Source organism: Carassius gibelio, chromosome B20, assembly GCF_023724105.1.
Source record: "Carassius gibelio isolate Cgi1373 ecotype wild population from Czech Republic chromosome B20, carGib1.2-hapl.c, whole genome shotgun sequence".
NCBI lineage: Eukaryota > Metazoa > Chordata > Actinopteri > Cypriniformes > Cyprinidae > Carassius > Carassius gibelio.
The window spans coordinates 3858766-3883577 of NC_068415.1; the positions used below are offsets into that span (position 1 = coordinate 3858766).

Here is a 24812-nt window from a genome sequence, read left to right on the forward strand (position 1 = left end):
GTGTGAGGAATTTGACTGAATTCTCACACTATGATGCGATAAAGTTGAGTTTCCCAAACTGGGGTTCACGAACAGCAGGGGTTTTGTGAGAAGACTGCAGGCAACATTATACTGCATAATTAATTTAATAAAAAAATGTAAGCTTAACAAAAATAAAACACTTATTAAACAAATTGAAATATTTGTTTTTCCTGCATGTCATGTAACCGTTAACTGACATCATAGGACCACAAACTTGCAAATGTGTTGTTACATTATTGAAACATTAACTTGGTTGACTTAGAGTGAATATTTCAGGTTCAGATGCCCAAAACGTTTGTGAATCTGTGATAGAGCAAAAATTGATAAATCACTGATGTTTTGTCAGTTACTGGGTGTCTGTTTCTGTCACGTTGCACAAGTTAGTCCCACACATCATGAGATCTCATTGGTCTAAAATCTGTATTAGCTGCATATAATACATCAAATATTTTCTGATTGGCTCTGAATTAGTTGTTGTTGGAAATGTATTGCGTTGCTGGTTAGGACACTGTGTAGAATTCGTTCAGTGTATTTAATGATAGTGCCAATAAAATCATATATATTTATATGTTTTCATTTCCTTATTATATTGCATTGATTAAGCTAGAGATATATGTAATGTATATTTGTATAAACAGTAACCTTAAAATTTTTTAAGTCAGTAAGATGCCTTAGGATGCCTCAAAGTGATCAAAATTGACAGTAAATGCATTTATAATGTTACAAATGGTTTCTATTTCAAATGAATGCTGTTCCTATGATTTTTCTAGTCATCAAATATTCCTGATTTTTTTTTTTTTTTTTTACCGTTTCCAGCAAATCAGTAATATTTCTCCGTATTACTGTTGTTACTGTATTTTTTTGATCAAATAAATGCAGCCTTGGTGAGCAGAAGAGACTTGTTTCAAAAACTTTAACTGACCCCAAACTGTGTTTGATAAAGTGTCCAAATGCTTTACGAAAAGGAGTGACATTTGTATAGAAATGAGCCTGAGAGACTTTAGGGTCATGGTGAGGTTGGGGTCAGAGGTCGTTCACGCCTAGGTCACAATCATAAAGCTCTCAGCTCTTGAAACTCGTCATAAAGCCAAGGGTCGTTCAGGTCATAGTGGGAGATGTTTACACACTTTCCACAAGAAGTTTGCAAATGGTTTCTATGTGTCGGCACATAGAAACACTGTGGCCATTTATAGCGCGCCAATGTGGACTGCAGCAGGAAATTAGGTAATCTGTTAAAGACCGCATTTCCCAGGGTGCACTGGGCCTTTTGCCAAAGGGCTGCTGGGTAACAACCAACACAACCACTATAACATCATGGAGACACGACTAGAAGAGGACAAACAATCTGATTCAGATAGTAGATCTGTTCCAAAACCTAGTGAGCTGCCTATTTAGGCAGTATTTTAAGGTGCGTTTCAGTTCGAATGAAGAAAAGATTCCAAAAGGTAGGCGGTGACGTTATGCTGCCTTCTAAAATTTTGGCCAATTTCTGAGACAGCATCGCATGAATTCATCACAAATGATGCGCTCCCAGAATGCACTGCTCATTGAACATTTCTGATTGAAAAAACAGATTAATTGAATTGAAAATGGGTTATTTTACACAATATAATGTGTTTGTTTATCATGATTATGTGTTATGTTGCAACATGCTAATGTCAAACTCTTTTTAAAGAGATGATTTGAGGAGACAGAAAAAAATAGATGCGAGAAATCATAGTGCTCAGTAAGACTTGAAACCATTAATTTGTGATAGAGAAGTAAAATTCTTTATTGCATTGTTAATAAATCTAACTAAATGCATCTATATTCATGCGAATCATTCGTGAACCAGCTTCACCTGCAGAAGTGAGTATACGTTTTTTTTAATGAATATTTGCAAATCGCCTTTTATGATAACTTGCGGCTAAAGTTTACCATCTCTCAGAGAGCGGCTCGGAAGAGAGGGGCGGGGTCAGCAGAGCTCATTAGCATTTAAAGCGGCATGCAAGAAAACGGCTTGCTCTGAAAAGAGCTGTTTTTGACAGGGTAAAAAGGGTGTTTTTTTACACTACCACTGGGAAATGTTAACTAAAGTATGTTATAGACTTTTCATTAAGACCCTGAAGAATTATATAAACCTGTGGAAAATGGGCATCCGATGACCCCTTTAATAAATAGGAAGTTCGTAATAGCAGTCATTTATTTGGAATAAATTTTCTTTTTTTACATTATAAATGTCACTTTTGATCAATTTAATGCATCCTTGCTGAATACAAATATTGATTTCTTAAAACAATAACAACAACGTTCACTAGGGATTGAGTATATGTGTGTGTTCATGTTCTTGAACTTGAAATATGTAAAGTTAATTACAATTCTGTAATCAGCACCACAGATGACAAAAACATGACACATTTGCATATGTGATGTGATATTCATTCATCTGATTGAGCTTTTTGTTCGGTGTGTGCCAAACAATTTGCACCCTGTTTAAACCTGTATTTAGCATCTGCATTTCAGCATTTTTGAGCATCTGAAATGGATGTCAATGCCAGGTCCATCTTCTGTTTCCATCCATCATGTGAAATGTATGCAGCACCGCAGTGATTTTATGTGTTTCCACTGACCCATCAAACAAGCCTGTCTTCTGTATTTTACGTCTCTGTGTTTCGGTGTGATTAGCTGCTCTGTGGTTGGCAGTTTAATGGGGTTGAAGGTCATATAAGGCGCTTGTATCCTTCCTGCAAAAGGTCACACAAGAGAAAACCAGCAGCTGCTCGAAGGAATCAAAGTTTCACAGTCTCACATACAGTCGATACAAAAGAAGCCAAAGCATTGAGAATGAAACTATCTGGAACATCATGTTACATCTAACACTTTAGCATACTTTTATCAAGAGGGACTTTTATTAAGGAAGTAATATACTTTAAAAGCATATATGTAGTTCCAAATTGAATGTTAATATTGCATATATTTTACAATTATTACAAAATCTAATATATCGTTTACATTTATATTAACAGGAAATCGGTTGAACTTAGAAGTGTTTTTTTTTACCCACTTAAGTAGGATTTCAATGCATATGTATATGTTATTTCATAATAATGTTGGCTTTGAAATTTGCTTGTAGAATGTATTGGCAAGCATTTATGATTAACTAAAATATTCTTCGATGTCACTTCTACTGAAACATATGGCATGCATTTAAATATATTTGTAATTACACATGTTTAATGATAAAGTTGCAATTGAGTACATTTGATTAATTTGGGTTTGGGTTGTTAGGGTCCAGGGCAAAACTTATAGACTGGAGTCAAAAGAGCCAATCACCAAATGCTTGCTAGGTTGCTGTAAATGGTTGCTAATGTGTTGCTAGATAGTTACTAGGGTGAAAAAAATAGCCTGAACGTCTGACCGAATCAAAAGAGTCTCTATGATGTTATGGTGTTAACATATGACTGATTTATGCTTCCATATGGTTGCAAGCATGTGAATAGAAAGTTTCGATGGTGAGAATTAAAGAGTACTCTCCAGTCTGAGTCAAAAGAGACCACCCACTTGCCTCTACAATGTTCCGAACCAGAGATATACCTCTCGCCGGTTTTTAAATGGAGGTCTATGGGCTTGTTGCTAGGTTGCTGTAACTGGTTGCTAGGGCATGCCTATAAAGTTTAAATGTTACTATTTATTGGCTGCTTGCTAGGACATGTCAAATGAGACCACCCCCAAGTCTCTATGACATTTTGATGCAGAGTCGTGAGGTCAGAAAGTTTGGTCCAATGCTAAATCAAAGGATTTCTTTTGCCCGATTTTTCATCCGTTGTGTGAGCATCATTTGCCCAGTTTCTAAAAAAAATTCATAGCACACCTTTCCTCAATAAGCCACATGATTTGACTCCCCTTTCCCGGGTGTGTGACAAACAATTGCACGCCGAAGTTTTGTCCAGGATAATTATATGTATGCAAGATAACAATAGTGATGCTTTGCTTCGCAGGCACCACTAATAAAGGGAAAAAATGGACTTTAAAGTTAAAATCATAATTTTACATTATTATAAAGTATGCTTTTTAAAAGCATATGCAAAAGTCATGATAGTAAACTACACTTACATTAAAGTGGCATTTTAATCAATAATTTAATCACAAGTGCACATTTAAAAGAATTAAGCACACTTATTTAACTATAAAAAGTAGCTAGTGGAAGCTGTTGAGATATTTAAGAGATGTTGTGTGTAAGTTTTCTGTCTGTGGTTAGCAGTGCTGGATCTGTAATGTTGTTTTCGGAGTCATGAGAATCTTGTTGACATTGAGGACTCATTGGATTCTGTAGATCAGAATCCGTCTGCCTCCTGCCAAATCCACAGCAATGCTTCAAATCTGCACATAATGAATCTTCATTAGACATACACTGCTGCTGGAAAGTTTGGGGTCAGTGAGATGTTTTTGAAAGAAATTTATATTTTTTATTCAGAAAGGATGCAATAAATTGATCTAAAATGACAGTTGACATGTTTATAATGTTATGAACGATTTCTATTTTGAATAAATGCTGTTCTTTTGAACTTTTTATTCATCATATAATCCTAAAAAAATACTGAAGCACAACTGTCCTCTTGAGCAGCAAATCAGCATATTAGATGATTTCTGAAGGATCGTGTGACACTGAAGACTGGAGGAATGATGCTGAAAATTCAGCTTTGCATAGCAGGAATAAATTACATTTTTATAGATTGTAACAATACAAATCTCCATATTCATCGGGAAGAAGGAGGCGGGAACCGGCGCACAATCAAAATCATTTTAATATTCAAAATAAATACAAAACGGCGCACCAGCCCCTCACGGCCGACTGGTGTGCATAAATAAAACGCAAACACATAAAATAATGTCCCAGGCCTGGTCCTCTCTCGTCCTTCACGGTCGTCACTCCAGTTTTATATCCTTCCATCTCCTACGTGGGACTCGATACTGGCGGTGGGGCGCAGGTGTAGCTCATCTCCAATCACTACACCTGGCCTCACTCCTCGTTCCCACGCCTCTCGGCCCCGCCCCACTCGCCACATAGATATTCAAATAGAGACCAGCTATTTTAATTTGTAATAATATTTCACAATTTTGCTGTTCTTACTGTGTTTTTGTTCAAATAAATGCAGCCTTGGTGAGCAGAAGAGACTTCTTTCTCACAGTAAAAAATGCACTGCTCCCAGGCTTTTGAATGGTAGTGTAACTCAACGTGCTTCTGCAATAAAGGACTATGGAAAAATTATGAAGATGCATTTTCAATCAGAATCATCATTTAAATACACTTACATTTATACAGTTAGCCGATGCTTTTATCCAAAGCAGTTTGTCAAGGAGCCAACAGTATTCGTGATCCACAATGCCAAGCTTATTATGAGATTAAGAATATGGAATATGAATAAGCGGGTCTATGAACTGTTGGATTTCTACAATCCATGTAAACAAACATTTGTTTTATTGACTTTTCTGCCAGAATACCAATAATTTTGGAGGGATCAGAAGTCTAATACACACACAGAGACGTCCTGGTTCATGTTACCTCAGAGTTTGTCCTCATATGACAGTAAAAACCTGCAGATTACAATTACCACTGTGATTTCAAATCCATATTTACCTAAACACACACACTAGTCTGTTGTCTTGCTGGAAACAGATGTTTAGATAAAGACGTTTCTCGAGCAATATGAGTGAAAATCCTTTGAGACCCTGTGTGTTTGTGTCTGTAATTCACCTTGGTGTTTGTGTGCCTCTGTGTCTTTAAGGAGGAGAAGGCCCAACTGGGGATCACCATGAGTGACATAATGGACGACCAATCAGCTGTGGGCTCTCAGAAGGAGGAGGAGTCAGCTATCAACCTCCCATCCACACCCACACCTCAGCAGCAGCACACTGACCCCGCCTCCCCAACGGTCGCCACGACGCCGGAGCCGCCTCCCGTCGCCTGCGGCAACAAAGTGATGACGAGATCCTCAGAGATGGATCTGGAGTATGAGGTGAATATTTGAAATCATGTCAGAAATCATGTTTTTTCATTGTGCATTCCAATTAATCTCAATCAAACTGCAGTTGGGTTATTCTTATTAGGTTAAAAAATACAGATAAAAACAATAAAAACGTGATAATATAATAAAAAACATGATTTTTTTTTAGAGGAGTTATCTGTTTTGGCAAATCATCTCTTCATTAGTATTGATGGATCACTCGTAAAAATAATGGCTCTTATTTGCTTTAAATAAGGTACACTTTGGTATTCAATGACTTGATGTGAGTTTGTTTATTTTTTTATAGTATTGTAGTATTTATTTCCTTATTTGTAATATTTACTAGATGTGCAAAACAAAACATTATTTAAACTCAAATTAAAAGTAGATTGATTTAAATTTGATTTAATATCAGCAAGCTAAGGCTGTAAAAAAGAAAAATAAATAAATAATAAAAAATGATACACAAATATTTTCTCCACACTTTTTGTGGCTTCATATTTCTTCATTGCTAGTGAAATTCCAGAGCAAACAAATATTTGTAAATATTTGTTAATATATATGATTAATTTGATTATGAGTAATGTAAATTAACAAAACATGTTAAAATATTTTGTTTAATATTTTTATTTTAAAATAATCATAATAATTTTTTTATTATTATTATTTAAGTCACATTGACTTGAGTGGGTCAAAACTAAGAAAATGTAATTTATTTAATTTATTTTTTAAGTTGCCATTAAATAAGTATTGTAAAATATACTTAATTTGTTGATTCAGCATTACTTTGAGGATATAATGCTTAATTATGTTTATTCTGATTATTATATATGAACTAAAAGTACAACAGTATTATTACTAATTGTTTTTGTTTAATATTAACCAACATAATTTATATTTAATATTTTATTTAAATATATGTATTATGATTCTGAATTAAATGCATATAAATCATTTATGAATTAGATAACATGAAATATGAAATAGTTTTAAATGAACATTAAATTAATTTTTTTTAGTTAGTTTTAATTGTGTGACCATTTCCTGAAAATTAAAAATGTACTTAATTAATGCTTCTTCGTGTTCCCTGATTGTGGTGTTACAGCAGACTAGATTCAGCAAAGTAGCTCTTCTTATCAAGAATCAGGTTTTTGTGTCATGTAACCTTCAGTATTTTGAGGTTTCGCTGACGCTGTGTGTTTCAGGACGGCCGTGGGTTCGGGATCGGAGAGCTGGTTTGGGGGAAGCTGCGGGGATTCTCCTGGTGGCCCGGCCGGATCGTGTCTTGGTGGATGGCGAGCCGCAGTCGGGCCGCTGAAGGCACCCGCTGGGTCATGTGGTTTGGAGATGGCAAATTCTCAGTGGTGAGTCTGTCGACCAATCAGAATCCTTCATGAGTGCTGATAACAGACGTTATAATGAGCGTCCTCTCCTCTGTCAGGTGTGTGTGGAAAAGCTGTTGCCCTTGAGCACATTTTGCACGTCTTTTCATCAGCCCACCTACAACAAACAGCCCATGTACAGAAAAGCCATCTATGAAGTTTTACAGGTAAGTCGTGATGTTTCTCTGTCGTGTGTGTTATTGTATGTGTATGTGTGTTTTCTCATGTTGTTTTTGTGGATCTCTGTTCAGACGGCAGGTATGCGTGCTGGTAAACCGTTCCCTGTGTGTGTGTCCGCCGATGACCCGGACATATCGAACAGTGTTGAAGTGCTCACGCAGCAGATGATTGAATGGGCCAGCACTGGGTTTCTCCCTTCTGGTGCCAAAGGCCTGGAGCCGCCACCAGGTGATGCATCTAACAAACACACAGCCACAGGCCCAGATTAGAGTTTTATTATTTAAGAAACTGCTTTTTATTCAACTTAAAATGTCTATCAATATTTAAAAAATTGTTAATTATTTATCACTATTTTTAATTACCACTTCAAATATTATTTTGAAATATGTTAAGTTAAATATAAATATAATAATTATAGTTTATTATTTAATGCATTATTTTTATTCTTATTATTATAATGAAATGAATTATATTTGTTATATTTTGATATATTTTATTTTTGCTTGTATTATATTTTTTATTTTAGTTAATGTTATTTAATTAATAAAATTGTTATTTAATTAATGCATTGTTGTTTTATTTTTTATCATTTGTTTATATGTTTTATATAGTTTTAATAATTGTATTTTAAATTTATTTTGATTAATTTAATTTAATTTATAATTCTGTTATAATTTATAACATTTTATAATTTATAATTTATAATTCTGTTGCTCAATAATAGTTTGCGATAGTTTGTCAACCTGATAATTTGGCCTTGGAGGAATTTGATGAGATTGATTAATAATATCTTTATAATTAATTACTACTACAAATATTGTTATATACAGTGTTATAAATAAAAATATTTACTATTGCTTTTTATTATTTATTAGATTTATAGTTTTACAAATAAAAAATTAATTATTGCAATTTCATTTTGATTAATTACATTTTATTTATTTATTCTTTTGCTAAAATTATTTTTGGACAGCATGGACCTGATATTTTAGCCTAGGAAGAATTTGTTGAGAAATGTTTAGCCAGAAGTGCAGACGGATCTGAACAAAGACATTGTTAAGATCTCTTTTGAAACCATGTAGAAGATGAAATATAAATTAATGTGGTGTTATTAACAGAAACATGAGCCTTTCAATCTCATTGCCGTCTAAGATATACTATTGCGATATTAAAGAGATTTGTGTGTGTATTTGTTCGTGTCCTCTAGCGGAGCGGAGCCCGTATACTGAGGTGTATCCAGAGATGTGGGTGGAGCCTGAGGCCGCTGCGTACTCGGCTCCGCCCCCTGCCAAGAAACCCAGGAAGAACAGTGTCGAGAAACCCAAAATCAAAGAGATTATTGATGAAGGAACTCGAGGTATCACACACACACAGTAAACCAGCTTCACATACACTGTTCCTACTTGAACAGCAGTGATTGATGGCGCTGTGTTTTGTTTTCTTCAGAGAGACTCGTGTATGAAGTCAGACAAAAGTGTCGCAATATTGAAGGTGAGTTTGCTGTTGAATTTGACCTTTGAATTATAAAAACGGGTAACACTTTAGTATAGGGTCCAATTCTCACTTAATAACTAGTTGCTTATTAGCATGCCTATTATTAACATATTGGCTGTTTATTAGTGCTTATAAAGTACATATAATGCATGACATCCATAATCCTACCCAATACCCTAAACTTAACAACTACCTTATAAACTATTAATAAGAAGCAAATAAGGAGTTAATTAAGTCAAAAGTCATAGTTAATGGTTAGTTAATAGTGAGAATTGGACCTTAAAATAAAGTGTGACCAAAAAACGATCATTTATATATATATATACACACACAAAACGTGTGCATAAACATGTATAAAAAAAATTTAAGTTAAGAAAAGTCATCAAAACTAAAATAATTGCTTTTAAGTTTTACAAATCTGTAAAAATTAGGGAATTAAATGTATTTAAAGATTGTAAGCCTATTACGAATACGAAATGTAATTGTTCTATTAAATATATTATTAGCATTTTAATATACATTTACACACACAACCACATATATACATATATTCAAATAATAATAATTATATATATATTGTGTGTATATAGATAGATAGATAGATAGATAGATAGATAGATAGATAGATAGATACCTTTTGAAATATAATATATTGAAAAATAATACAGTTTATGTAAATAAATGATTAAAATACTAAATATATTTGTAAATTATTATTCAGTCAGATTATCATTTTATATATAGAATATAATTATTAAAATGCTAATAATAGTTTGAGATATTTTAATGAATACAATTTTCATTCAAATTGTACATAATTGTTTAATTAGATATTCAAATGTAAAGTTTTATATTAAAATGGTAAAGTTGAGCACACTGTATATCACACATTGTTCTCTGTTACGTACTGCATATTTGGGTAAACGTGGTAGTTTAGAGGGTCATAGGTCAAAACATGCATACTGCATAAATAATATAGTACAGTCACATGATATTCCAAACATCACCATGGAGTTGTTTTGTGTGCAGATATTTGTATTTCCTGTGGAAGTCTGAACGTTGCACTAGAACATCCTCTGTTTATCGGAGCCATGTGCCAGAGCTGCAAGGTACACATGCACACCTGTCAATCAAACCTGTTCTGACTTCTGATTGGTGCTGAAGCGGTGTTCTCCTCCCCTACAGAACAGTTTCCTGGAGTGCGCGTATCAGTACGATGATGACGGTTATCAGTCATACTGCACCATCTGCTGCGGAGGACGAGAAGTGCTCATGTGTGGGAACAACAACTGCTGCAGGTGAGTGTGTGTGGGTTTGTTCGCGATCAGAGAGAGATCTGGGAGGTGTAAAGGGCATTTCACACAGAGCGCCTTCTGCTAATCCACGCCTGCACGATCTTTTCCTCAGATATCATTTTTAACATTATTTGCTGCTTAGTATACAGCAATAAATTAAGATCTACACCGGAAACACAAACTATCTATAATGCTTACAGGAATGCATGCTAAAATATTAGCATGAAGCTAAACTTGAACATTTGTGCACATTCATGTTTTTATTTTCATTCTATAATAGGCTGACTTGCTCTCTTCATATGTTATATAATGGGTTAAACACTACACCTGCTTATCATTTGTCACCTTTATTGTTATAAAAATACCATGAGCTGCATAAAAACACATGTAAATGTTTCATTTTAAAAGTGCATTAAAAATGGAAGAAAATGGACAGTGCTTTTCCTATCACATTATCCAATAGAAAATGAATCATTGTATTCTGCAGAAGCGTATGAGAATAAATCTGTTTTTAGATACTTATGATAACATGAACTCGGCATCCACTCTTTTCTGTCTTTCGCAATACTCTTCTTCTGTGTTTGTTTACACCGGTTTTGGAAACAGCGCCACCACTCTCATCCTTTTGTGCAACAGCAGCGGCTCTGGGCACGTGATCTAAGCTCAAATCTGATTGGTCGGCTCGTTTCATCTTGAAGTGACAGGGAAAAAATTGACACACAGGACAAAAAAACGTAGCTTCTGGTGTGGATAGCCCCATAGGAATCTAATGTTTCAAATCAAAAGCGTCATCGTGCTGACTTTCACTCTTTCTCAGTGTGAAAAGGCCTTACGTCTGTGTTTGTGTAGGTGTTTCTGCGTGGAGTGTGTCGATCTGCTCGTGGGGTCCGGATCCGCACAGGCCGCTATCCGTGAAGACCCCTGGAACTGCTACATGTGCTGCAGCAGGAACGTCTCGGGCATCCTGAGACGCAGAGACGACTGGACCTCACGACTGCAGCTGTTCTTCGCCAACAACCACGACCAGGACTTTGTGAGTCCATCTAGTGTGTGTCTCAGCAGTTCGGACACAAGTTTCTCCACTACAGTCAGAAAGACTAACTATTAGCACAGATGAAAGCTAAAGGAAATGGAGAATCCAGATGTTCTTTATGTTTGCACAATTAAAAACTCTCCAGTTTAAAATATGAATTATACATTTCGAACTTTCTGAAATCACTGGTCAATAATGCTATAATCAATATTTTTGACTTGTGTTCATTTCATTAACGAAAACTATGATGAAAAGCTTTTTTTCCATGACTAAAGTGAGAAAATGACGAGGCATCAGTAAATGATAACTGTGATTATATCAACATGCAATATCGTTGGCGATAAAAGATGAGACTAAAATGTATTTTAAAAATTAATTGGAAAAGGAGACTTGATATTATTGCGGACTATTGTGCACGCCTCTACTCAAATCAGAGGCCAAATTCAGCATGGAAATGGCCATTTATAACTAAATTATGGCTGTTTTTTTTTTTACGTACTAAGAATTGTAAATGCCTCTTGGGAAGTTATAAAATAATGAAAAAAAAAGGATTTCATGAAAAAGCATAATCTGTCCATTCTTTCCTCTCAGGAACCGACAAAGCTGTATTCACCAATGGCAGCAGAGAACAGGCAGCCAATCAGAGTGCTTTCTTTATTTGATGGCATCGCTACAGGTGAGATCACACCTGTGCTACTTTACTTTTAACACACAGATAAAATTATAGCTTTTATTAGTATTTTGAATTACATTTTATGTATTTGCTGTTTTCTTTTTCCTTTAAAATTTCTGTCATTTTGTATAGTTTTTGTCTTTTTTTAAATTAATTGTTATTTATTCATTTGAGTAGTTTTAGTTATTTTAGTACTTCAGATTGAACTAAACAAAAATGAGAAATGTTGCCTTGGCAACTTGGTGAAATAAAAAAAGTTTAAGTTTTTTAAATGAATAAATAATCACATTATAGTTGCATGATCACGGTGCTGAAATTTCAGAAGTGAATTGATGATAATTCATTTCAAATCATTTTGTTAGAAGGAAATAGATATCATAGTAAATAAAAACTAAAAATACAAGAACCTAAAACTAACTGACATACAGACATACAGACAATTGTTTGTGCAAATACAACTGACATTTACAGTGATTTAATGAAAATAATTTGACAGGTTTTTTTTTACATGTTAGTAAATTAAAATAATAAATATTAAATGAAAACTAACTAAAACTACAGAAAACCAAAACTAACTGATAAATGAATAAATAAATAAACATTCATAGTCATGATTATTGAGTAATCTGTGTCAGTGAAAGTGGTATTGAATTAATAAAAACAATTTTTTAAAAACATGTAATTGAATTGAAATATACTAAATATTCAAGAACATGAAAATTGAGACTATAAGAAACAACTAGCTGATATATATCTATATTTATATATATCTTTTTTTTTGAGTCATCTGTGCAAATAATACTGAAATGTACTGTAAATCTTAAAATAGCATTAAAATAAAAACAACAAATGGAAAATATATATAAATCTATTAATAAAAAAATAAAGATAACACTTTTCTTAAAGCCTTTATGTAGAATGCATTAATAAAGGGACATTATAATCATTCATAATGTGCCTTGTAATACTTAATATCTTGTGGTGAATAATTATAACAGAATTTTAAAGGCCGAATTTTTTTAGTGTTATATTTGATGAGATTGTCCAATGCATTATAAGGAATTACGAGGGATAATTAATGCATTAAAACTACTTTTATAAAGCATTATGAATAAAGGTTTTAAATAAAGTGTTATCAAAATAAATGTAATTTTGAAAAACTAACATAAAATAAACAGTATTACAAATAATGTCTTTTATTTTTAGTGACCTGTCCCTTTGAGCAAACTCATGTGGTGGTGTGAATAAGCCTGTGTGTGTGTGTGTGTGTGTGTGTGTGTGTGTGTGTGTGTGTGTGTGTGTGTGTGTGTGTGTGTGTGTGTTTTGCCGTCAGGGCTGCTGGTGCTGAAGGATCTGGGCATTCAGGTGGAGCGGTACGTGGCGTCAGAGGTGTGTGAGGACTCCATCACGGTGGGGATCGTGCGACACCACGGAAAGATCATGTATGTGGGAGACGTCAGGAACATCACACGTAAACATGTGAGCATGTCTTTCTCTCTGTTCCTCGTCGTCTTTTAAATACGACACACTTCTGACGTCTCTCTCTGTTTGCGTCACGCGCTTCCCTGTAGATTCAGGAGTGGGGGCCGTTTGATCTCGTGATCGGTGGAAGCCCCTGTAACGATCTGTCCATCGTCAACCCTGCCAGGAAAGGCCTGTTCGGTGCGACACTCACTTTCCAGCAGCAAAACCAGAAAAGTATGTGTGCATACTGATGCATTTGTTGTAAGGTTTTTATTTCTTGTGTGTAGAGGGCACCGGGCGTCTGTTCTTTGAGTTCTACCGGCTGCTTCATGAAGCACGGCCCAAAGAAGGAGACGAGCGACCGTTCTTCTGGCTGTTTGAAAATGTCGTCGCAATGGGAATCAGTGACAAGAGAGACATCTCACGCTTTCTGGAGGTGTGTGCACGCTCGAGACAAACACACACTCACATGCACAGAGTCAATCATGTGTGCTGTTATCAGCGCTGCCCACTAGTGCTTGTACATATAACATACAGTGTGCACAAACTGTATGTGGACACTGAAAAATGTCTGAATTCCACCAACGTCTGACAAACACGAAGTCATTTTCTTCATTTTCAACACCACATCTATTATTGTTTTATCATTTAAAACCAGAATTGTGTTGTGAAATGTTTTGCTTTCTGTAGCTTTATGACACTTGGATTAGAATTGTATCTAATGCAGTGACTTTGAGGTTAATTGATATTGATATTTATTTTATTACGTTTTTAAATTCATCTTGATTTTTTTATTATATTTATTTTAATATATATTTTTTTTAAACTAACAACATTAATCTATATTTTATATATTATTATATATTTTTTATTATATTTATTTTAATATATATATATATATATATATATATATATATATATTAAAATAAATATAATAAAAAATAAATAATAATATATAAAATATAGATTAGTGTTGTTAGTTTAAAAAAAAAAATTTCAGGATTAAAACTCATTCTAAAATATACTCAAATAGAAAACAGTTATTTTATATTGCAATCAAAATTTTGAATATTTACTGTATTTTTTTATTAAATAAATGCAGCCTTGATGAGCATAAGAAACTAATTTCAAAAACATGACAAAATATTGCCTAAACTTGACTTTCTTCTACAATATAATGCTGAATATAACGGTTCTGTCTGTGTTCAGTGTAATCCAGTTATGATCGACGCCAAGGAGGTGTCTGCCGCACACAGAGCTCGATACTTCTGGGGAAACTTGCCTGGAATGAACCGGTACAACTGCTTGAACATCTGCTGTATGAGCGAGATAAGATGTGAATGTTTCAGTTACAGTACATGTGAAACAGGCATGAAGAGTGAACATCAGACAAACAAGGGAACAAACTCTCTCTGTCTCTCTCTCAGTCCTCTGACTGCCATGATGAATGACAGACTCGAGCTGCAAGACTGTCTGGAACATGGACGCACAGCTAAGGTGTGGGGCTTCACTTCGAAGGTTTTGTTGTAAAGGAAAATCAAAGATAGTTTGAACAGGTTGTCATTATTCCTGATGGTTTTTTTGTAAGTTGTTGATTTCTTGAGTTTTGAGGCTCGTTGAGGCAGAGCTGAATTTATATTTCTATTTTCTCAGTTCGGGAAAGTGCGAACCATCACAACTCGCTCAAACTCAATAAAACAAGGCAAAGACCAGCACTACCCCGTCTACATGGACAATAAAGAGGATATCCTGTGGTGCACGGAGATGGAGAGGTGAGGGCCTTCTGGGTATTATTTCATGCCAAAATCTAAAGGGAAAACTGTATATTTTGCAGAAAATAAAGCATGTTTCTGTTTAGAGATTTTTACAGCATGACAAATTATTTTCATGAAACTTATTAATATTTTTCCAAAATTCTAAAATATCTTTAAACAAATTAATTATTAAATAAAATATTATAACAATAATACATATGTAAATCATGCTTTATGAAAAAAAGTTTTTTATTTTATTTTTAAATGCATGGCATTACGCAGTTGTTTGGAATGCACTTGGCAAAGGGAGAGATTTACTGCCATATATGTCTTTTTATTGTTGCAAATAAACGTACATTTTATATTTTAAAAAGTTTTTAAAATGATCTATATAATATACAAAAAATAATATATATATAAACTATAAAATAACTATAAAAAATATAAAATGTCAGCGAATCAGCATTGACAGCAACACTGTCAGCATTTCCATTTCTCAAACTACAGCTAGACAACAAGTCAAACAGAAAATGTGTGCTACATTAACAGTGCATAAATAAAATTAGTTCCATTAAAATGAGTGCATTAAAGCATTATTAAAACGTTTATTTTGACAGTCTTTTTATATATATATATATAACACAGGTTAGGTAAAAACTGTTCGCATTTTGGATGTTGCAAACATTTTGCTACGATTGTTTGGTATGCTGTAATGGATTATAAGATAACAAAAAAACTGTCAAGATTTTAAAACATTTTCGTCTTAAAACTTTTATCGGCTTAATTATTTATGAAATGTTGAGTAATAAGTGGTTTGACTGGACCGTTTCCCTTAAATGTCCGTATAGTTTGAATTTGTTCAGGTTTGTGTTCAGGGAAGCTTTGCAATGCAATATTTCAACTCAAAAAAAATATTTTGTGTCTAATTATTTACTTTTTTGCAAGTAGCTGTTTAATAACCTTCCGCTTAGCGTCGGGGTCCTGAATCACCCGGTCGGGCTTTATTCTGAGATAACAACCGGATGAATGTACATTATCCCTTAAGAAATAAATGCACACAATACACACATATACTGTTATTATTGAGTTCCCGCCTAAATCAGTATTGTATCTGGTTAGTATTGAAAGTCAGTTTTTAATTTTACAGAAATGCGATATCCGCCATGTTATTTTCCTATCTTTCCAAATTGCGACAAACGACAGTCTCCTTTCTGCATGCCATACATCCGCTCAACCAATCACAGCTCACCATTCCACGCATTGTAAACAGTAACTGACAAGCTACGCAATATTGTGTTCATAATCGCATATGAATCGCCTTCGATTATTAACGCGATATTGCATAGTTTTTACAGTGTCTACGGCTCTGTGTAGTAAATGCCGCTCCATCTGAAAGCATATGATGTAAATTTACTATTAATCACAGAACCGGCTTTACTGACGAGATGCACTTGACAATCACATGCGATTTATTGTGCTGCCCTAAAAAAATGATAATTTTTAAAATATATATGTACTTTTGAATTCATGAGATTCACCTGTATGTACTTGTGTATAAAATCCACTGCTGTGTGTGTTACAGAGTTTTCGGCTTCCCCGTCCATTACACAGATGTGTCCAACATGAGTCGTCTCGCCAGGCAAAGGCTTCTGGGAAGGTCGTGGAGCGTGCCTGTGATTCGCCACCTCTTCGCTCCGCTGAAGGAATATTTTGCCTGTAACTGAAGCTCCACCCACCACACATCATGATGGCGTCGTGACATCCCTCCTCTTCCTTTCTTGCATATCCAATAAGTTCCACCTTCTTGTGGTTTCCATTTTTGCTTGTGGCCTCTGAATGGCTGGTGCTATTCTAATATTACTATTCAACCCACTAGACAGCCACATTTCAGATATTTATTTGAAAACAATTTATTTGAGTCCAGATTTTTTATTTTCTTGTATTTTATTGACAGTCGGTTTAGGATTTTTTTTTTTTCAACTGTGACAACTCTTTCTCTCTCACACAACTGACAGAGACAACATGTGTGTGTGTTTGCAAGTGTATGTTTGTCCGAGTGTGAAAATATAGAGCACAAAGCACTGGATGACGAGGTGTGAAACAGAAGCAGACGCTCTTTGAATACTCAAAGCAGACGAATCCCGTCCCCCAAACCTTAAACTTATGTTACCCCGTGAACTAACCAGGTATGATATGGAAATCTTCAAGAATCAAATCATATTTGATGTTTAATATAGAAAGAATCTAACAGAAAATATGTCTAGGTCATATTTCATCCTGATACCAAAAGTAAAAGAAAAAAAGTAAAAAATGTTTTGCATTATTTTATTGACAATTAAGCACATTTACCCAATAAAATCGCATTACTGTATTTCATATATATATATATATATATATATATATATATATATATATAAATGTAAAGAAATTTTGTTTTTTCTTAACATGGAGTAATTAACATTAACATTATTTTATTTATTAGGGATAGGAAGATTAACTGATTCGCTCGGTGCATCGACATTAAAAAGTTTGCATTAGCTACAAGTCAGCATTTGTATCGCAACATAATACATGCACCAGTGGTGGTAGAAAAACTAAGTTTAAGACCCTCTGGATTGCTTGTAATAAAGATTTAAATGCAAAAGAAAAGGCACAAGAGCCAACTGTTTCTGTCAGTGGTGAGTTTAAATTTAAAATCTTTTAACACGAAATGTAAGCTATATGTTGTGTTTAAATGTGTTGCCACTTGCTTGAGCAACTTATAAAAACCTAAAGAGTCAAATGCATGAATAATACATTTTTTACATTTATTGAGTTTAAACTAAAGATTGTTACTGTACTGTGATAAAAGAGGATCACAATGCTGAAAGAGCTTTTTCAGTAGCAACGTTTGGATTTGAAATCAAAATAATGGATAAATGTTGTGTTTGTTTGCAACACGAATTAAGACTGTGTGAAAGCACAATGAGTCCGTGCAGCTTCTGCACCGCAGACGTAGTGCTCATAGACCGCATACGCACTGCAGACGGAAGTGAACGAGTGCTGTAAAATAAAATACCACAATGCACAAAAAATGTTTAATAAAATTAAGGTTCTAAAATGGGCTAAGAAAATTCTAGATTTTTTTTTCTTTGGATGAAATGTAACTCTGGGCATATTTTCATGAGATTGATTAAGCAGTGCTACAGTTTTATTTCTACTATTACATTAATAGAAATCAGGTAAATCACATCTAGTTAGATTAACATGGAAGAATTGCAATTTATCACTTACTGCTTTGCCATGTGGTGCCTGGTTAGTATACGTGTCTGTAACATCGACACAAACATCATTTTTACACATAAACACACATTTCCTGTGAGAGAGAAGATGTTCTTGAAAAATCAACAATACACTGTTTACAGTCTTATTATGGTACTACTAAACTTCAGCAACTATTCACTCACAACTCCACTATGGTGCTCTCTCTCTCTCTCTCTCTCTACACCTTTCTGCTGGAGCCTATAGGGCACATATGAGAGAGCTGTGTCCCATCACACACACATGCATGCTGAGAGCTGTGTTACACGTTCATACACCTCAAAGAGACAGTTTACCCAAAAATAAAAATTCTGTCCTCCTTTTTTCACCCTCATGTCATTCCGACCACATACACACTGCAGCTAATTTTGGTTGTCAGTTCACTTTTTAGTGCTTAGTTCTGTTCTGTACACACTTACAACAACCGCATTTTACCAAATGAAGTCATTTACAAAAATTGTATGTAGTGTGTATGGAACAGGGTTGCCAGGTCTCAGAACAAAACCAGTCCCATTGCTAATCAAAACTTGACCGTTTTTTTTTTCCTTTTTTTTTTTTCTTTCATCAAGGGGCTATAGCATTCACTTTAACCCGCAAACAAACAAACAAACAAAAAAACACGGAACCATTGTAAAAGTAGTGCAGTTTTGAGGGAAAACCACTGACTTGGCAACACCGGTATATAACCAAACTAGCTGTTCATGCAGCATTTAAGCATATATCAGAGTTGTCTTTTCTGTAATGTGCTAGAAATCACCGTGAATTAGGTTTTGACTCGTTAATGTTGCCAGATATTTCTATAAAAACAGCAAATAACAATCCTGTAATGAGCTTAAAATAAAATGCTTTATTGTGTAAAGATACCACATGCCAAAATATTGTGCCATGCACCTACTGTATGAGTAAACACAAGCCCAAAAACAATTAATAAGCATTGCTTATAATAAGTGGAAGTGTTAACCCTTCAAGAGCCTTCCAAACAGCTCTGTTGATGGTGGTTTTATTTAAATTGACGAACACAGCTTGGTCTTTGGTTACTTTGAGGAGGTGAATAACTGATGACATTGGTTTAGTTTTTGGGTGAACTACTCCTTTGTAAAAGATTTTTTTTTTTTTTTTTTATAAGATCATGTCGTTTGCTGTCGTCTCTGATGCAATATTCTGCCAACACCACACACCGACCTTCCGCATGTAGAAATGGAATAACTTGCATCCGATTCTGCCAGATCTTGCCGTTTTCAGTCCAGATACCACCACTCTTACTGTATTTGGTGTTTGTGTGTGTTCAGTCTGGTATCAGGGATGTTGTGTCGTTTTTAGCCCCTGCATGTGTTTCTACTGGTGGTGCAGAAATTCAATGGTGCCGCAGATACTCCATGGTGCAGCTTCATGGTGCTTCGTTCTTACTCTCTCCTGGCTTGCATTCTGCTTCAGGTTCAGCTCGGCTACGTTCACACTGCAATTGCTGGATTTTTAGCCCAGACCTGTTTTTTGATTATTATTTTTTTATTTATTTAGATTAATATTTTTATTCAGAAAGGATGCATTAAACTGATTAAATGTGACAATAGATACATTTATGATGTAAAAAAAAATGTAGACAGTATTTCAAATAAATGCTGGTCTTTTGAAAATTTGATTCATTACAGAATCCTGAAAAATGTCAGTTTTCACAAAATACGAAGCACGAACTGTTTTCACTGAAATAGCAAGAAATGTTTCTTGAGCAGCAAACCAGCATATTAGAATGATTTCTGAAGGATCATGTGACACTAAAGACTAGAATAATTGATCACAGGAATAAATAACACTTTATTCAAATAGCAAACAGCTATTTTAAATTGTAATAATATTGCAATTTATTGCTGTTTTTACTGTATTTTTGATGCGGCAGGTTAGTATAATTGTATCGTTGACTTAACCTTGCTATAAATTCAAATTATTTTTTAATTCTACTATATGAAGTGTTGAAAAGGAGATTGTAATATTTAAAGAAAACAAATAAATTAAATTCAGATACCTTTATTTAAAAAGAAATTGTGCCCTAAAATCTGAGGCCACACTGAAATTCTGGGATTCAACGTGTAATGTAAAAAATAACCATTTATTTTTAGAATTTCGGAAAATAAAAATGAATGATAAAATAGTCCCGGTTCTGAATTAGGCTCTTGCGATGTGAGCGTAGCCTTTCTCTCTGGTGCTGAACTGCATACAGATCAGTCAAAGTGCTAATCTAAAGGCTGATTAGTATTGTATTTCTCCCGTTCCGGTTTTTGATAGTCTTGACATATTCAGTGCTCCTTCGGTCAGGGTTCTGGGAAAGTGGCCCATCTGTGTGATGTCCTAAAAGCTGGTCACATGGTGCTCCCAGAATCTAGAGTCCTCTTGTGGTGCAAGCGGAGAGTTCACACTTGGATTATGTGCAAACTGGATTACTCTACCAAGTGTGTTGTTTTATAATCCTGTTTCACATCTGAAGTAAACAGGACTCTGGTGCTCACAGAGATGTGCTTCGAAAAATCAAGGATTTTTGTACGAATTTGCTAATTCGATTGGTCCTCACTGGAGGGAAGAGTTTATACAGATCACATTTCAACCGGGAAAGCAAACTAACATATTGGACTACTTCTTATTTGAGGGTTGCTCGTTTCTTCAAACTTTTGACTGACGTGACGTTGAAATCTGGTCAGCTAACTCATTACCTGAAAGATGGTTTTATTTGCAGTTTCAGATCTGAATTATTATATCACAGTTGATGTTGAGATATGCTTATGGCCCACAGGTTATAGTAAACTTCTGCTTGAGCGCATGCTCAGAAACCAGACTTTAAGGAGAACATCCTGCTATTTAGCTGTTTGATAATAGTAATTCACTTCAGGCAAACATGATTCGAAACATTTTTGAGTCTTTTAAAGAGTGTTAAGTTGAAATGCAAAAAAGTCTAGAAATTGATTGAGATACTGTCAATTTTTGTTGCCAAAAACCTCTAAGAAGAACATGCACTTCCATGACCAGCATGATGTCTTTTGAGTTTTGTAGACTATTGGAGTAATTTAGCATTACATTACTTGGTCACCAATGGATCCTCTGCAGTGAATGGGTGGAACCACAGATTTTAAGTCAGTTTTCTTTTTTGGGTGAGCTCTTCCTTTAATGCTAACCCATTCATTTCTGACAACTCTTTTTGCTCCAGAGGCAGAATATTTAGCTTTTGGATGGAGATTTTGAAATGCAGGATGTTCTCCTTTCAAGGTTGCTTGGTAGAATCTGACTCCTTTAGCAGGATCTTCGTGGCACTGTGCTGGGCCGAACCGCTCGTAGCCTTAGAGTCTGTTTGTGTTTGTTTGGTGAAGGCTGGTCAATCTCGTAACGCAACGTGAGGTTTGATTGTTATTAGTCGAGACTTAAGTGGTAAATGAATTGTACATTAATGATAAGTTTGCCTCTTTTTTAGAATTTATTACATTTTGTGTGCTGGGTGTTTTTAAATTCATTTAGAGTAATTCTGCCGTGTTTATTGGCTAGTGTATGATTATATGCATGGCTGTTATAATAAAAGGGGGTGGGGTCGAAGGCGGGGCTATGAACTAGTGATGGGCGTGGCCAATTAATGGAAAGGCCAGAGAATTCTTTTCTATTTATGAACCCTGGTGGGGAAGATGATTGACAGGTGATGCGCTCAAAGGCCGACCAATAACCTGTCATCAGCTTTAAAGGAGGCGGGTCTTGTCTGAGGTTATTTTAGGAATAATACAAGTATCTCGATCCGAGAAGGTTGTTTCAAAAAGGTGCTATACAATTTATTCTTAAATGATGAGCTAGAAAAGAATGACGTGAAAATATATCGTTGAGAAGTGACTTGGTCTTGACAATGACTGTTTTTTTGTTGTGTAGTCTTGAGGAAGCACTATTATTTTACTCTTTTATGAATATATTAACAAAGGCATTTTAACTTTGTACTTGATGAAAATGTAAACGTAAAAAAGATGATTAAAAATGTACAGATTCATGTGTTTTAGCCTAGACATTACTGTAGTATGTGCCTCTCAGTAAGAAACCTTCATTCATACTGTATTCACACGCTGCCTTCAGGTCACGTCGGAATGATCGTATTTACGAGTCGAGCGCTTACCGTTAAGAAACTCTGGGTTTTCTTGAATTTTTTGGGTTTCGTCTCAATTGATCGATCCCAGTTGGTCATAATTTGGTTTTCATTGAAATAGCCTACCATGTAATTTAGGTTTGCATACGGTGTGAAAAGGGCCGTATCAGAAAATACCATGAGGGGAAAAAACTACATTTCCCATCATTCTTTGCAGTAGTGTCAAAAACCGCACCTAATACACATCTCTTCATTTTCTGCTAAAGAGCTTGTTTGTCAGGAAATACATTTGATTCTGACCACTTTGCATCGACTTTCGAACTCGTAAGTAGGAGCTTCCCCGGAGGACTTGAAGGCAGCATTACTGTACACTGTTACGTAACTGCTTGGAAGTGATGGCAAAACTACATTACCCAACATTCCTTTCTACAGACTCCCTTCATGTACTCCTGCTACGATCAGACTGTATTGTTTTTTATATATGATTGTCGTTGCCTCAATATTTATTGCCCTGCAGCCTCGTCCATCTGATCAGTCCACAGGTCTCTCTCTTTTACTTTTTCTTCATCCACTGTAACACACCTTTATCCTCACCCTCTCTCTCTCTCTGTGTGTGTGGCTGTAGTTCTGTTGTGTTTCGATGGTCTTTGGAGTGTTATAGTAGCAGTTCATCCTTCCATAATTCTCTCTGTACGCAGTGAAAGGAGAGACAGCCGAACGCAGGCTCCTTTCCTGTGAGCGTGTGCTGGGGGACACTTGAATTAAATGTACTGTTTTTGTGCTAAAATCAGCATTGTCGTGTCTTTCTTATGGTGTGAGTGAAGATCATTAAGGGCATAGTTCAGCCCAAAATGAAAACTGTCATCATTTACTGATGCTCAAGTTATTTAAACCTGTATGAGATTGTTCTATTGAACACTACAGAGGATATTTGGAAGAACATTGGTAAATTAGTCCCCACCAGTGTGGAAAATAAACTAGGAAGTCAATGGCTACTAGCAACACTCTTCAAAATATCTTCTTTTTGTGTTCAACAAAAGAAAGAAACTTGTGCATGTTTGGAATAACACAAGCGTGAGTAAATAATGATCATGTTCATTTTGGGATGAACTGCACTTACCAAATGTTTTGGGGTAGGCCTAGTTGATACAAATTCTAGTCCATCTAAAACTATTTTAAACGCTTGTTTAGAACAGATCACCTGTAACTAAAAGCTATTGCCATTAAATACAAATGCTCACTGAATACACCCAGTATCAGCTGTAAACATTCATATATGTATAATCTTGGGTGTGCCAAGACACTTTCGTTTTCGTTTCTCACAAACAGACTATGACTCACTGTCAAGAGGATCACGGTCATTCTTCAGAATGTGGATTCTGTTGGTTATTTTGGTCATATTTTTCGTGGATGGTAAATATGACCATTTACTCTAATAGTCCGATATATATTGGTAGATCTGCCTAAAAGAAAAGCAATGCTACATTGTAATATTACTATTTCTCACTGTACTGCCTTTATGATAGCTTGTTGAAACAGTAACATCATGCATGCTTTTATATGTGACTCCTTCTTATCCACAGGAAAAACTATTAATGAATTTCGTTTGGCTCTTCATACGATGACCACAGCCGTGTGTCAGCTGTACCTGGTGCTGTTACACCTGCGCCATGACGCTCACCACTGCACCAAAGCAATTATATTACAATTGTTTTGCCTTTATGATATATTAGTGAGGAACGGTGCTGGATTAGATCGTTTCGGGAATGTTGTGAAGTGTTACAGAAGCGCCGCTGTTCATTTTCTAGAGGCGGTGTGTTTGATCTTGGAGTCGCTCGCACAGTTTGTGGCGGTCATGTCGAGTCTGTGTGTCGCTGTCAGACACGTCCTGCAGGCGGCGCTGTTTCTCATTGCGTCCACGGTGCGCTGGGCGCAACAGATGCTGCTTTTCTCTAATGAGGACGTGGGTGCATGGGAGAACGAGCAGCAAAAACGGAGAGAAGAAATACAGAAACAGAGAGGACAGCTGGAGGACTACCTAAATCCTGATCAGTCCACAAGGAAAAAGAGACGCTGATTTGCATCCTCTAAACAGCACCTGGTTGCTCTTTGCCATGCGTTTACAATAAA

The 24812-nt window shown here is 35.3% G+C and overlaps 1 protein-coding gene across 9 annotated transcripts in view; it reads left to right on the forward strand.

The window, feature by feature from the left end:
* dnmt3aa (DNA (cytosine-5-)-methyltransferase 3 alpha a) overlaps nt 1-23469 on the forward strand; it is a 46697-nt gene extending 23228 nt beyond the window's left edge. For 6 of the 9 annotated variants that reach the window (XM_052585771.1, XM_052585768.1, XM_052585769.1 and 3 more), the window contains 17 exons: nt 5787-6017; nt 7211-7369; nt 7447-7554; nt 7639-7795; nt 8775-8924; nt 9014-9058; nt 10091-10170; nt 10247-10359; nt 11206-11389; nt 11981-12065; nt 13396-13541; nt 13634-13724; nt 13814-13962; nt 14736-14821; nt 14954-15023; nt 15180-15298; nt 16863-23469. In XM_052585771.1, coding sequence (XP_052441731.1) covers nt 5787-6017; nt 7211-7369; nt 7447-7554; nt 7639-7795; nt 8775-8924; nt 9014-9058; nt 10091-10170; nt 10247-10359; nt 11206-11389; nt 11981-12065; nt 13396-13541; nt 13634-13724; nt 13814-13962; nt 14736-14821; nt 14954-15023; nt 15180-15298; nt 16863-17004 — 2115 coding nt within the window. In that variant the 3' untranslated portion in view covers nt 17005-23469. Of the gene's footprint in view, nt 1-1306; nt 1467-5786; nt 6018-7210; nt 7370-7446; nt 7555-7638; nt 7796-8774; nt 8925-9013; nt 9059-10090; nt 10171-10246; nt 10360-11205; nt 11390-11980; nt 12066-13395; nt 13542-13633; nt 13725-13813; nt 13963-14735; nt 15024-15179; nt 15299-16862 lie in introns of those variants that run through there. The other 3 variants (XM_052585767.1, XM_052585772.1, XM_052585775.1) reach the window with 2 other exon arrangements.
* The last annotated feature ends 1343 nt before the right edge of the window (nt 23470-24812 follow it).